Genomic DNA, 15373 nt, shown 5'->3' with positions numbered 1-15373 from the left:
TCTAAATACTCATAGCATTTGTAATAAAACAGATAAATTAAGAGTTCAGATAGAAATAAGTATGTATGTACTGACAGCTAGTACAGGGACATGGCTGCAAGATGATAATGGCTAGGACCTGACTTCATAGTAAAGGCACTCCTATGTAGGAGCAATCATAACATTTTGCATTCAGTTTGAGGGAGAGAAAGGTGGATCTAAGACTAGTATTTTAAACTGAATTAAGGGTAATTATGACAATTATGAAGACAGAGCAGGCTACGGTGAACTGCGCAGATATTTAAGACAATATGATCCCGTGAGAAAGAAAGATTCTTGAGGAAGGACATGCCATCCCCGTCCAACTTAGAAAGCTAAGTATCGAATTGAAAGTAAGAAAATACAATTTCGTATAGATTAATGGCAAGTCAGATGGTTGGACAGAATACAAAAAAATGACTAAAAGAACATTGAGGGAGAAATTCGAGTATAAGAGAAAGCTAGCTAGAAGTATAAAAACAGATAAAGTTTAAAGTTTATTTGAGTGTCACAAGTAGGCTTACATCAACATTGCAATGAAGTTACTGTGAAAATCCCCTCGTCACCACACTCGGGCACCTGTTCGGGTACACTGAGGGAGAATTTAGCACTGCCAGTGCACTTAACCAGCACGTCTTTCGGACTGTGGGAGGAAACACCTGTGGGAGTACTCTGAGGAAACCCACGCAGACACGGGGAGACTCTGCACCGACAGTGACCCAAGCTGGGAGTCCAACCCAGGTTCCTGGTGCTGTGAGGCAGCAGTGCTAACCACTGTGCCACCCATAAAAGTTGCAAAGTTGACCCAAGAGGCTTTACAGGGAAATTTAACATTGAGCCAATATTACATCAGGTAAACCAGAAGCTTGGTCAAAGAGGTAGGTTTTAAGGAATATCTTAAAGACAAAGAGGTTGAAGGAGGGAATTCCAGAGCTTAGGTCCCAGCCAGCAATCACGGAGCAAAGAAACTGGGAATGAGCAAGATGCCAGAGTAGGAGCAATGCAGATCTCTCAGAGACAAGAGTTTCTACGGGTATATAAAAAGGAAATAAGTAACTAAGGTGAGTACTTTTACTCTCGAGAGTGAGTCTAATGAATTAATAATGGAAAATAAAGAAATGGTGGATGAATTGAACAGATATTTTGTCTTTGTCTTTACTGTAGAGGATGCAAATAACATTCCAGAAATAATTGTGATCAAGGGGGTGAAAGAGAGGGAAGAACTCAATCCCCAGGGCAAGGGTACTGAGGAAATTATTAGAACTAAAATCTGACCAGTCCCCAGATCCTAGATTCTTCAAAGAAGTAACTGCTGAGATAGTAGATGCATTGGTTTTGATTTTCCAAAATTCCCTAGATTGCAGAAATGTTTCACTCCATTGGGAAATAGTGCATGTAGGGAGACAGAAAGCAGGAAGCTTAACGTATGTCATAGGGAAAATATCGGAATATATTTTAAGGGCACTTAGAAAATCTCAATGCAATCAGGCAGAGTTAGCGTGGTTTTGTGAAAGGGAAATTATGTTTGACAGTTTATTACAGTTCTTTGAAGAAGTAAAACGTAGCATGGATAAAGGGGAACCTGAGGATGTGGTACACTTAGATTTCAGAAGGTATTTGACAAGGTGCAGCAACAATGATTACTCTACAAAATAAAGAATCATGGTGTAGGGAGTAATTAGCCTGAATAGGGGATTGGTTAGCTTATAGGAAGCAGAGTAGGCATAAATGGGTCATTTTTGATTTGGCAGAGTGGTAGTGCCACAGGGAACTTTTGCAATGTTTATTAATGATTTGGATGATGGAATCGAATGTATAGATGCTAGATTTGCTGATGGTACAAAGATAGGTAGGAAAGTAAGTTGTGAGGAGGACCATAAGGAGTCTGCAAAGGGATTTAGATAGGTTAAGTGAGTGGGCAAAAACTTGGCAAATGCAGTATCGTTTGGGTCAACGTGAACTCGTCCACTTTGGCAGGAAGAATAGAAAGCAGCATCGTTATATAAATGGAGAGATATTGCAGAACACTTTGAGTTACAGAGGGATCTGGGTGTCCTAGTGCGTGAATCTAAAAAAAACTAGTATGCAGATACTCCAAGTAGTGAGGACGGCAAGTGGAATGTTGTAATTTATTGCAAGGGGTATGGAAAGTACAGGCGGAGATGCTTTGCTACAGTTGTACAGGGAGTTGGTGAGACCCACATCGCGAGTACGTTGTAAAATGTTGGTCTCCTTATTTAAGAAAGGACACAGTTGTATTAGAAGCAGTCCTGGAATGATGGGGTTATCTAATGAGGAAAGGTTGGATAGGTTGAATCTGTATCCTTTGGAGTTTAGGAGGATAAGAGAGGTGTTCTTACTAAAGAATATGCGATCCCAAGGGGACTTGACAAAGTGAATGCAGAGAGGATGCTTCACCTTGTGCGGAAGGCAAAGGTGAGGAGAATTATTTTCTCGCAGGGTGGTGAGCCTGTGGAACTCCAGAGAGTGGTAAAGACAGGGTCATTCAATATTTTGAAGGCAGAGGTAGATAGATTCATGACTCACAAGGGAGTCAGAGGGTCCGGGGAGTAGGCAGGAGAGTGGCATTGAGGCTGCAATCAGACCAGCCATGATCTTATTGAATGATGGAGCAGGTTTGAAGGGTCGAATAATTAATACGTTCATGTGGCTGTCCACCCTCTGAAGGATAATTAAATGCCGACCTTGCCACTGATGCTTGGATCCCAAGAACAAATAGAAAGAAAAGCTCCATATCTGTCTCTGTTTGCCTTCTTGCCCTTAATGCCTTTGGTTAATAATTGACCTAGCATCAACTGTCATTTGTGGAAGAGAGTTCCAAACTTCTACTACACTTTGGGTGTAAAATTATTTCCTAATTTCCCTTTGGTAAAGTTCTGAAGTAAAGATTGTAGTTAAGATCTTTCCCTTCCCTGTCTCACTGGTTAATGGACTTATATGGTTGGTTTGTGAGTTTCTGATTTATTATTGTCACATGTATTGGGACACACTGAAAAGTACTGTTTCTTGTGCGCTGTACAGACAAATCATACCGTTCATAGAGAAGGAAAGGAGAGGGTGCAGAATATAGTGTTACAGTCATAGCTAGGGTGTAGAGAAAGATCAACTTAATGCAGGGTAGGTCCATTCAAAAGTCTGATGGCAGCGGGGAAGAAGCTGTTCTTGAGTTGGTTGGTACGTGGTCCTCAGACTTTTGCATCTTTTTCCCGGCAGGAGAAGGTTGAAGAGAGAATGTCCGGGGTGCGTGGGGTCCTTGATTATGCTGGCTGCTTTGCCGAGGCAGCGGGAAGTGTAGACAGAGTCAATGGATGGGAGGCTGGTTTGCGTGATGGACTGGGCTTCATTCACGACCTTTTGTAGTTTCTATGACAATCATCGATGATCGTTGAGTTGGTGCCATTTTCTCTGATTAATTTAGACCATCTGTTTTTCAGGGTCGTACCTGTCCTCGGGATTCTCTTTCTCACCATACGCGAATAAGGTTCCGGGACACGAAGACAACGATCGTGCGCGCGGGAGCCCTGGTGTAGGCAGCAAACCCAGCTCCGAATCCATGGCCCTCGATATTCTACAGCAACACGCCAGTCAGTACAAGAGCAGATCACCAACAGTAAGTAAGCAGGGCTGACAGCAAGGGGAACTGCTTTGTCTGCTGAGATACCAGTAAAAATCGCTCCAGCAAATTAACTCTTCATTCAGGTCCAGGGCCACTTTCTAAACTGGAGGAGATGCGCTCATCCTGCTTCAGCACAAGCCCAAAACAGTCTCCAAAACTTTGATGTGCTTTGCACCTCTCTATAAGATTAGTACCAACATGTCTCTTTACAGCTGTTTAATTTCAATGTTTAATTTGTGCTGGAATAGATGGCTCATTCTCTGTCTCCTTTCCTGCCAGCTCCGGGCTCTCTCCTCTCTCCCTTTGTCTCTCTGAATATAGAATTATATACAGTGCAGAAAGAGGCCATTCAGCCCATCGCGTCTGCACTGACCCCAATCCCACCCAGGCCCTATTCATGTAACCCCCCCATATCTGCCCTGCTAATCCCCCTGACACTAAGGGGCAATTTATCATGGCCTACCCCGCACGTCTTTGAACTGTGGGGGGAAACTGGAGCATCCGCAGGAAACCCACGCAGACACAGGGAGAGCGTGCAGACTCCGCACAGCCAGTGACCCGAGGCCGGAATTTTCCCTGGCGCTGTGAGGCAGCTGTGCTAATCACTGTGCCACCCCAAAATAGTGGGGAGACAGTGGCGTAGTGGTATTGTCGCTGGACTATTAATCCAGAGACCCAGAGTAATGCTGGGAGACCCAGGTTTGAATCCCATCACGGCAGATGGTGAAATTTGAATTCAGTAAAAGTCTGGAATGAAAAGTCTACTGATGACCATGAAACCATTGTTGGAAAAACCCATCTGGTTCACTAATGTCCTTCAGGGAAGGAAATCTGCCGTCCTTACCCGGTCTGGCCTACATGTGACTCCAGAGCCACAGCAATGTGGTTGACTCTTAAATGCCCTCACGGATCTGCAATAAATGCTGGCCCAGCCAAGGAAACCCACATCCCATGAACGAATAAAAAAAAAACATATAATCAATGATCTCCACTCAGCCAGTCTGATCACCCCTGTGCTGTTGGAACCGTTCTGGATTCATCAAATTTCTTCAGTATCAGTGCACGCAGCCTTCAATCCTCTCGCAGTGCGGTGATCAAATCACAACATCTCTAAATCCTCCCTGCTCTTGTTGAGCAAGAACTATCTGGATCCCTTCCAAATTGTCACTGCCTGAGTCCAGCCAGCAGCTGCTGCCTCGTGCCCTCGGTGACTCCATCGGGGGTCCTTCTTCACCAGTGAACATTCTCATTACTCCCACCATTCCCAAAATGTAGCTCAATTTCCTCTTTGTTCCTTTCCTCTCAACAATCCTTCAGTCATCATACACACAGCTCCTTCCCAACACTACTTCCAAGAATATTCTGATGCCTCTCTTGTGCTGCTGGACAAGATGTGAGAGAGTCCTTCATCTGACGCAAACCTTTCTCCCACCACTAGCTCACAGACCCTTTTCACAATCTTTCCTATTGCTTCTCGCTGCTGCCACACTGATCTTACCCATCGTTCTTTATAATCTCCCGATAGGCTCCTTCACCGCACATCCTCGCTGTGCTAAGACTTGCACTGATTACCTGGCCTTCTGCTCTGAGGGCATTCTTTGGCCCGTGTGGGACCACGAACCCTCTGCCTTTCAATCTTCCTGCAATCCACCTGCTTTGGAAACCATAGTGCCCCACCAGTAATTATTACCTGATTTTCTTCACCTACCATCCAACGGGCGGCACGGTAGCACAGTGGTTAGCACTGCTGCTTCACAGCTCTAGCGACCTGGGTTCGATTCCCGGCCCGGGTCACTGTCTGTGTGGAGTTTGCACATTCTCCCCGTGTCTGCATGGGTTTCCTCCGGGTGCTCCGGTTTCCTCCCACAGTCCAAAAATGTGCGGGTTAGGTTGATTGGCCATGCTAAAGTTGCCCCTTAGTGTCCTGGGATGTGTAGATTAGAGGGATTAGCGGGTAAAATATGTAGGGATATGGGGGTAGGGCCTGGGTGGGATTGTGGTCGGTGCAGACTCGATGGGCCAAATGACCTCTTTCTGTGTTGTAGGGTTTCTATGATTTCTATGAACTCTGTATCCTTCACGGAACTTTCTCAATTTAAAAGTAAATCCTGGATGCTTCGTCAGAGTCTGTTCACTGCCGGGGGGAGGGCATCATAATATGTGAATGGAAATTAAGTACCCATTCATTCACATATTCAACCAGTTTCCTATTCTGACTAGCCACGCCCATGATAGTAAACCTGTCATTCCTGTCTCAGTAACGCGAGGTTGTCTGGCAAATGGGCGAAGTTCCAGTCACGTGCTGCTCATGTCATCAATCTCCAGAATGTTAACACAGGAATAGGATGGGTAATGTGCTGATTCCAAAACATGCGCTGTTTTAATTGGACAGATTAATTGGGTCGTAACTTCCAAGCTCCCCAGTGACTAATTTGCGGATGCGGGTATAAACTTAGATTGGTTCCACCAGAAAAAGTTAGAAGAATTGAAACCTCTTCCAACTTCTGGATAACTATTGCAAACAACCAGAGGGGACACCCAGAGGACCCCACACACACATGCAAATGTGCACACACATGCAATGCACGCACACAACCACGCAAATGCGCACGCACACACATACATACACGTGCATGCAAATGCGCGCACACACCTCTAACCCTCCCCAAGGAACCCCCCCCGCCAGTGTTCTCTGACACCCCAGGAACCTGACTCTACCCCCACCCAGCACACTCTCACCTCTCACACATCTTTCAACCTCTAGTCAGTCCAGAAGCCTACTAAGCTCCAAAATGACTGTAAACTATTGCATACGTTTAACCTTTGTGACCAACATAGTTGTAGCCCTGCTACATTAGGGCAACGTGGACTAATTAACATTTTATTCAGAGTTGTATTTGAGAGGGACTTGCACATATCCTGAACCTGAGATCAGAATCCAACTCCTCCTAGGCTGGCCATCTGTTACTTCGCCCAGAACGGGATAGAAAGCAATCGTTTTGTTGTGTTTTTTTAAAAAAACCTGCTTTTCTCTTGTATATGAAAACTGACCACAAGGTAGCGATGATCGAGTGGCCTTCAATTTCAGAGTCCCAAAATCTGCCACCTTCAAAATACAAACTGATCTCGGGTTAGAAGGTGGGTGGGAGTCTCTGATAGAAAAACCTCAACCTGCCGGGTATAATGATTCACCATGAAACCTGTTTGAGTCTCAGTAACCGGTTCCATGGATCTGTCAAGCCCTCTGCAGTTTGGGTATTAAAGAACATTGGACGTGGGACCATTTGGCCCTTTGAGCCTGCTCCGCCATCCGTAAGGTCATGGCTGCTCTCAACACCATTAAATTAGCTGACCCAACTGGCCTGGGGAATGGGAGTGGCAAAGAACAGTACAGCACAGGAAACAGGCCCTTCGGCCCTCCAAATGTCGATATTATTCTGAGGCTGGGGTTAAGATATATCATTGTGATGGGTAATGAACTGCACTTGGCCATGCTACGTCTGAATTGGGCGAGTTCTAATCCCTGGCACTCACTTTGATGATAACTGTCTGCATAATAAACCTTTTCAAACACGTTGATAGTGTTTTGGTTCTGTACAAGCGTAACATTGTACATTTTATAATCCACTGTTCCATATCTGGGTGATTAGTGCTATTGCCCACTCTCACCTTATTTGCACAGTTTGTCAATGAGTAATCAAGGGCACACAATATCTCTCCAGTGATAACGATAGAACTTGACTTTATTTAGTTGTCCTACTAGTGTCCTTGGTGTAGCCAAATGCCCTTCACAAATGAGTGATTACTTCATGAGGAGTAGAGTGCTTGCCTTTTTGATCTTGGCAGGCATTTCATATGTGGTAAGATTCCACAAACAGCAACTGGGATGAGCGACTAGTTAGTTACATCAAGCAAACTCCCTGCACTGCTTCAGGGAGTGCCACCTGATAGTTTATTCCCACATAGACAGGAGCACAATTCATTCAGAAGCTGGCACCTCCAACAGTGCAGTACTCCCTCAGTACTTGGGGTGGCACGGTGGCACAATGGTTAGCGCTGCCGCCTCACAGCGCCAGGGATCCCAAGTTCAATTCCGGCCTCGGGTTACTGCCTGTGTGGAGTTTGCATGTTCTCCCCGTGTCTGCGTGGGTTTCCTCCGGGTGCTCCGGTTTCCTCCCACAGTCCAAAGCTCTGCAGGGTATGTTGATTGGCCACGTGTCAGGGGGATTAGTAAAGTAAATATGTGAGGTTACAGGAATAGGGCCTGTGTGGGATGGTGGTCGGTGCAGACTCGATGGGCCGAATGGCCTCACTGTGCACCGTAGGGATTTTATGATACTGCACTGGCAGCCGAGGTAATTTGTCTGAATCCTCGAGGGAGGCTTAAATCTGAAACTCTTGAGTGCTCCCAGCTGAGGCAAACGGTGATGTCTGTGATGTTAATGTGTATCCTTCCTGAAATGTAGACAAGCGAGAAACCTTCTCACGAAAGAGAGCGAGGAGAGCGAGAGATCGATAAAGAGCGGCCCCGTTCTTCACCATCCCAACGACAGATCACCTCACACCACCACCTTGGAATGGGGTACCCATTGCTCCCCGGGCAATATGACCTCCCATATGCAACAGGTAGGACTGACAAGGAAACACAGGAACAAATAAATGCAATGTTGTTGTATGTAAATGGAATTCAATCATTCAGAGACATCAGTCTGTGGGATATTTAATATTGGAGCTGAGAGTGAGGGTGAATGGCTGCTTCAACTCCTGTCACTGCTGCTAAACAGTGTTCAGCCCCAGTGTTTTGTTTGTATTACGTATTAACAGTCAGCCTATCCTTGAGGTGAAATTCCTGAAATAAGAATGGTGTAATCTCATCATTTTGCTTGGGGAGGTGATGGCTCAGTGGTATTATCGCTAGACTATTAATCCAGAAACTCATCGCTTCTCGGCCTTTTGGCTAAGATCAAGTGTAGCATGGAGAGGGTGCTGCACTTGGTTGAGGTCATTAGGTTACGCTGAGGCTTCATATGTTTCATATGAAGCAATTTTTAAAAGCGGCATCTCGGCCTTTTGGCTAAGATGCAAATGAGCCCAAGTCTTGGAGGAGGAACCTCCCCCTTCTCCAATCAGCTTGGCTCATGTAGATCAGGCCCAGGACAGGGTGGCTTAGTCACCCGCCCTGTCTTGTCAGCCTGGATCGGAAATGTCTCAACTTGTTGAGACTCTGAATTGGATTTGATTTGATTGAATTGGAAAAGTATTTTAAAAAAATTAATCCAGAAACTCAGCGCTTCTCGGCCTTTTGGCTAAGATCAAGTGTAGTCTGCAGATGCTGCACTTGGTAGTGGTCATTGGGTTGCATTTAAGCTTCATATGCTTCATATGAAGCAATTTTTAAAAGCGGCATCTCGGCCTTTTGGCTAAGATGCAAATGAGATTAAGCCTGGGGGGGCGGAGACGTCTGCCTACTCCAATCAGCTTGGCTCATGTAGATCAGGCCCAAGACAGGGTAGAGGATTGCATGCCCTGTCTTGTCAGCCTGGATCGGAAATGTCTCAACCTGTTGAGACTCTGAATTGGACTTGATTTGATTGAATTGGAAAAGTATTTTTAAAAAATTAATCCAGAAAATCAGCTAATGTTCTGGGCACCCGGGTTCGAATCCCGCCACGGCAAATGGTGGAATTTGAATTCAATAAAAAATATCTGGAATTAAGAATCTACTGATGACCATGAAACCATTGTCGGAAAAACCCATCTGATTCACTAATGTCCTCTAGGGAAGGAAATCTGCCGTCCTTACCCGGTCTGGCCTACATGTGACTCCAGAGCCACAGCAATGTGGTTGACTCTCAACTGCCCTCCAAGGGCAACTAGGGATGGGCAATAAATGCTGGCCCAGCCAGCGACACCCATGTCCCACCAATGAATAAAAAAAGTAACTTCATTGCAGGGTTAATGTAAGCCGATTTGTGACACTAATGAATAAACTTTAAATATGAAAATACTGGGTATCAAGCTGTGGTAGAGTGGGTGCTCATGGAATGATTTGGCCCATCGACATTTTATATCATTCAGCGTGATTTGGAATTGCTTTAAGTTTATTTATTAATATCACAAGTAGGCTTACATTAACACTGCAATGAAGTTACTGTGAAAATCCCCTAATTGCCACATTCCTGTTTGGGTTACACTGAGGGAGAATTTAGCACGGCCAATGCACCCTAACCAGCACGTCTTTCGGACTGTGGGAGGAAACCGGAGCACCCGGAGGAAACCCACGTAGACACGGAGAGAATGTGCAGACTCCGCACAGACAGTGACCCAAGCCAGGAATCGACCCTGGGCCCCTGGCGCTGTGAGGCAGCAGTACTAACCGCTGTGCCACCGTGCCGCCCTTTAGTTCTACCTTTACAGAAGCATATGATCCAGTCATTCTTAATAGCTGACTGGCAGCCTTAAATAATCATAGGAACAAGGCATTTTGGCCCATCAAGATTGTCCAGTTTATCCAGCTGGATCACGGTAGACCCAGGACCTAACTCCATATCCCACCTTTGCTCCATATTCCAGCTTTAATGCCTTTAGTTAACAGAAATCTTTCAATCTCAGAGTGAAATAAACAGTCCACCTCGCATCGACAGCATCAGACCTTTGTCTAATGATGTTCGAGACACGCAGGGGGTGGTTTAGGGCCTTTGTGGATCATTGCTCCACTCACTGCATGGACAGAATGGATAAGGAGCAGCTGTTCCCCTTAGTTGAAGGGTCAGTCACAAGGAGACACAGGTTCAAGGTGAGGGGCAGGAGGTTTAGGGGGATGTGAAGAAAAAAGTTTTTACCCAGAGGGTGGTGATGGTCTGGAATGCGCTGCCTGGGAGGGTGGTGGATGTGGGTTGCCTCACATCCTTTAAAAAGTATCTGGATGAGCACTTGGCACATCCTAACATTCAGGGCTGTGGGCCAAGTGCTGGTAAAATGGGATTGGGTGGGAGGTCAGGCATTTCACACCTGTCGGTGCAGACTCGATGGGCCGAAGGGCCTCCTCTGCACTGAATGATTCTATGATTATCTGATGCTGTTGCTCTGAACAGAAGTGTTGACCCAAGAACTACGTCCTTGCTAACTCACTTCTTTGTTGCAAGCACCTGCTGATCTTCAGTTACCCCGACGTCTCCCTGCCTCCCTCTGTTCTCTGTGTAGCTTGGCTACGGTCCTTTTCCAAAGTCGCTTGCTAAAATGTGTGGCTCAGGTGACGTGGACATCAGGATAGAAGCAAAGTACAGAACATGATGGATGATGAGCATCTATTGATTTGGTTTATTGTTGTCACATGTATTAGTATACAGTGAAAAGTATTGTTTCTCGCGCGCTATACAGACAAAGCATACTGTTCATCGAGAAGGAAAGGAGAGGGTGCAGAGTGGAGTGTTACAGTCATAGCTAGGGTGTAGAGAAAGATCAACTTAATATATGGTAGGTCCGTTCAAAAGTCTGATGGCAGCAGGGAAGAAGCTGTTCTTGAATCCGTTGTTACGTGATCTCAGACTCTTGTATCTTTTTCCCGACAGAAGAAGGTGGAATAGAGTGTGTCTGGGGTGCGTGGGGTCCTTAATTATGCTGGCTGCTTCACCAAGGCAGCGGAAAGTGTAGACAGAGTCAACGGGTGGGGGGCTGGTTTGCGTGATGGACTGGGCTTGGTTCACGATCCTTTGTAGTTTCTTGCGGTCTTGGGCAGAGCAGGAGTCATACCAAGCTGTGATACAACCAGAAAGAGTGCTTTCTATGGTGCATGTGTAGAAGTTGGTGAGAGTCGTAGCGAACATACCAAATTTTCTTAGTCTTCTGAGAAAGTAGAGGTGTTGGTGGGGCTTTCCTAACTATGGCATTTTGTGATCGATATCCAGTATATTTAGACTATACACTATTTAATTGAGAGTACGGTGTAGCCTATACACTGTAACCTCTCCAGTGTAGACTGCTCAGGAGCAAGTCGCATCTGGATTTTGGGAATTTCTGGATTATAGAATGATATTAGAATGCCTAAACACAAGTGAGTGAACAGATAAAAATAAAATTGTGATGAAACATTGTAAAACAGCAATGGAAACTGTTGTACAACTCCTCGTGTGAGATGATGCTGATGAGATTGAGGGATCAGCTTGGAGCTGCTCACAGAACATTTCTGGGGAAGGTTTCCCCAATCAGTAAACCACTGAGGGTACAGCATTAAACATATTTCCCTCCCGTTTCTCACTACACTCCGTCCACGTGAGCTCCCGGTCTGGGTTTGATAGACGGGGAGACAGAGGGATTTCTCAGCCTTTGGGTTGTTTCTCTCTCTTGTCTCGTACAGAGTGGGGAGGGAGACGGGGAAAGGAAGGATGTGTTTAGTCATGATGATATAGGCCTGTCGGATATAGACGGAACAGCTGCTCTCATCCTTCCCCTCAGTTTCCATTCGATTGTTGTGTGTCTGTCTCTTCATCAGGATTTCTCTCCACTTTTCCAGGTCTTTCCTCTCCAGCCATTGTTGCAAGCCAACATGCTGCAGCCCAGGCCTCTGTATCCACCCTATTCCCACCAGCCAGAAGGTGAGAATGGTAAGAAAAATCATCTCTTATACTTACTCTTTTCCTTTGCATGGTTGGCCAAGTTGCAATGGAGATGTTAGTGTTCTCCTCCCCGCAGGATGTGAGTGGACTGAGATGTGGGCTTCTCCTCAACCCCATCAAAAACTCCTTCCTTCTGATTGTCAACTAGCATTTAGGAAAGCTCCGTGAAGTGTGGGGATGTGTAGGTTAGGTGGATTGGTCATGCTAAATGTGTAGGGTTATGGGGATAGGGTGGGGAGTTGGGCCTGGGTGGGGTGCTCTGTCAGAGAGTTGGTGCAGAGTCGATGGGCCAAATGGCCTCTTCCTGCACCGTGGGGACTCGATGGCGCGGGCTGGAGCAGCTGACATTCAAACGTGCAAACCCACCACCTGCTGAATAAAGCGTCACTTGGGCCAATCAAGAGGCAGAGCAGGTTCTGGGCTGCAGGCTGAGAATAATCTTGCCCAATCCTTACAAAACAGCCCCCTTGATTGGCACCCTATCCACAAACATTCACTCCCTCCGCAACTGGTACACAGTAACAGCCGTGTGTACCATCGATGAGATGCACCCGCAAGAACTCACCAAGGCTCCTTAGGCAGCACCTTCCAAACCCACGACCACTTCCATCTAGAAGATACATGGGAACACCACCACCTGGGAGTTCCTCTCCAAGCCACTAGCCATCCTGACTTAAAGTAAAGTTTATTTATTAGTCACAAGTAAGGCTTACATTAACACTGCAATGAAGTTACTGTGAAATTCCCCTTGGAAATATATTGGCCGTTGCTGCACTGTCGCCGGGTCAAAATCCTGGAGCTCCCTCCCTAACAGCACTGTGGGTGTACCTACACCTCGGGGCAACAGCGGTTCAAGAAGGCAGCTCACCATCTCAAGAACATTAGGGCTGGGCAATAAATGCCAACAATGCCCATGACCCATGAATGAGTGGATAAAACTCTGAGCGCTCGGGCGGGATATCCCACATTGGAGCTTGTTGCCTGTGACCCAGGTTGAGTTTACAGCCTGTAATTTAAAGGGGCACTCTGCCCTCTGAGCAGCGCAGTGCACGCAGGGACCTTTCTGCAGGAGGTCTCAGGTTCTTCAATCCTCAATTCATGTCAAGCCTACATTGACTTCTTCCATGAAGCACTGCCAGTGATCAAAGAACACCGAACAGCCAAGATTTAACTCCAGCCTCAGACAATCCCACCCTTACAGTCTGCCTAATGGGAATAAAAAAACAGAAACACAGCTATATAGATCCCTCTCTGAAAGCTTTCTATTCCATTCTGTGCCCATTATGGCTGGTGATTGACTTTTTAATGAACGCAACAAGCCTATTACCTCCAATTGGCATTGTGTAGCTCAGCCCGCTATCCCAGACTAGCGTGATGCCACCAGGAATGCAAGCCAATGTCTTTGTACCCGATGATACGTTTGCAGGGACACGCTTAAATCAGGTTTTCCGAGAATATTTTTCAAGCTGTGATATCTGTTGTCAGGGAAAGTTGGCGAATTTAACCTGGTCACCATGGCAATGGGTAGGAAAGTGAGGATGTGGGTGGCACAGTGGCCCAGTGGTTAACACTGCTGCCTCACAGCACCAGGGACCCGGGTTCGATTCCCCGGCTTGGGTCACTGACTGTGTGGAGTTTGCATGTTCTCCCTGTGTCTACGTGGCTTTCCTCCGGGTGCTCCGGTTTCCTCCCACAGTCCAAAGATGTGCGGGGTTAGATGCATTGGCCTTGCTAAATTACCCCTTGGGTGTCAGGGAGATCAGCAGGGTGAATATGTGGGGTTACGGGGATAGGGCCTGGGGTGGGATTGTGGTGGGTGCAGACTCAATGGGCCGTATGGCCTCCTTCTGCACTGTCGGGATTCTATGAACTGGGAACTCACCTAAATTTCTTACTTTCACCTTTGGCTGGAGGAGATGCCAGTTCATGATGCTGGCAGGGAGAGGGAGAGCTTTGTGTTTGCTCTGCTAGCGAGTGGACAATGAATAGTGACACCTACCGTTCACGCAGCATTACATTGAAAAAGAAATGCATTTTTATAGCTTGCTTTTCTACAGCGCTTGTCACTGCTTCCGGAAGTCCCATTTCCACCCAGTGCTGTTGCATTATAATCACAGTTGTAATGTAGGAAAGGTGCAGCAAGTTGCACATGCCAAACCCCCACAAGCAGCAGTATGGTGATGAGCAGATAACTTTGTGCTAATGAGTCTGGTTGAGGATAAATATTGACCGGAACACTATGCTCTTCCTCAAAAGAATGAACATGGGGTACTCTACGTCCACCTGAGGGCAGGCAGGGCATTGGTTTAATGTCTCTTCTGAAAAATAACGGCCCCCCTACAGGGCAGCACTCCCTCAGTACTGCGCTGGAGCCCCAGCCTAAATTATGGACTAAAGTCTTTGCAGTGGAACTGGCAGCCACTGACAGGTGAGAATGCTACCACCAGTGCGCCACAATCATACCATTCATTGCCATGTCGATTGTAATTCTTCAGACACCTCTCAATTAAATTGATCGCTGGTTCCTAACTTAATAGGGGGGGAGGAGAGGCATTATGGGGGGTTGTTAAATATTGGACCCACGAAGGATGCCCTAATCTTGGTCAGGTAATGTCCCGGGACCTTTCAGCCCCATCTCGGAGGTCAGCAGCCCCTATATCATTGATTATAGAATCATAGAATTCCTGCAGAAGGAGGCCATTCGGCCCATCGAGCCTGCACCGACGACAATCCCCACCCAGGCCCTATCCCCGTAACCCCACGCATTTACCCTGTTAATCCCCCTGACACTAAGGGTCAATTTAGCATGGCCAATCCACCTAACCCGCACGTCTTTCAGACTGTGGGAGGAAACCGGAGCACCCGGAGGAAACCCACACAGACACGGGGAGAACGTGCAGACTCCACACAGACAGTGACCCGGGTTCCCTGGCGCTATGAGGCAGCAGCGCTAACCATTGTGCCACCGTACTGCCCATGTCTTTAAGTTTCTGTGGAAACCAGGAATGGGCAATAAGGAGAAGATTTTTTTTTTAATCAAAAGCCTTGCACCATTGATCCATCTGTCCTGATTCTGAGACGCTGCTCTGTTTCTCATTATGTT

At 46.6% G+C, this 15373-nt stretch overlaps 1 protein-coding gene across 4 annotated transcripts in view; it reads left to right on the top strand.

Annotated features, from left to right (window-relative positions):
* The window catches only part of LOC144480566 (zinc finger protein 609-like), a 124124-nt gene that overhangs the window by 106604 nt on the left and 2147 nt on the right, over nt 1-15373 (top strand). For all 4 annotated transcript variants that reach the window (XM_078200156.1, XM_078200157.1, XM_078200155.1 and 1 more), the window contains 3 exons: nt 3474-3649; nt 8122-8281; nt 12168-12258. In XM_078200156.1, the coding sequence (XP_078056282.1) occupies nt 3474-3649; nt 8122-8281; nt 12168-12253 (422 nt within the window). In that variant the 3' untranslated portion in view covers nt 12254-12258. The remainder of the gene's footprint in view (nt 1-3473; nt 3650-8121; nt 8282-12167; nt 12259-15373) is intronic.

The sequence above is a fragment of the Mustelus asterias genome, chromosome 29, assembly GCF_964213995.1.
Source record: "Mustelus asterias chromosome 29, sMusAst1.hap1.1, whole genome shotgun sequence".
NCBI classification, from domain to species: domain Eukaryota; kingdom Metazoa; phylum Chordata; class Chondrichthyes; order Carcharhiniformes; family Triakidae; genus Mustelus; species Mustelus asterias.
Note: the sequence above shows the minus strand (reverse complement) of the source record. Positions and strands in the feature narration are given on the sequence as shown.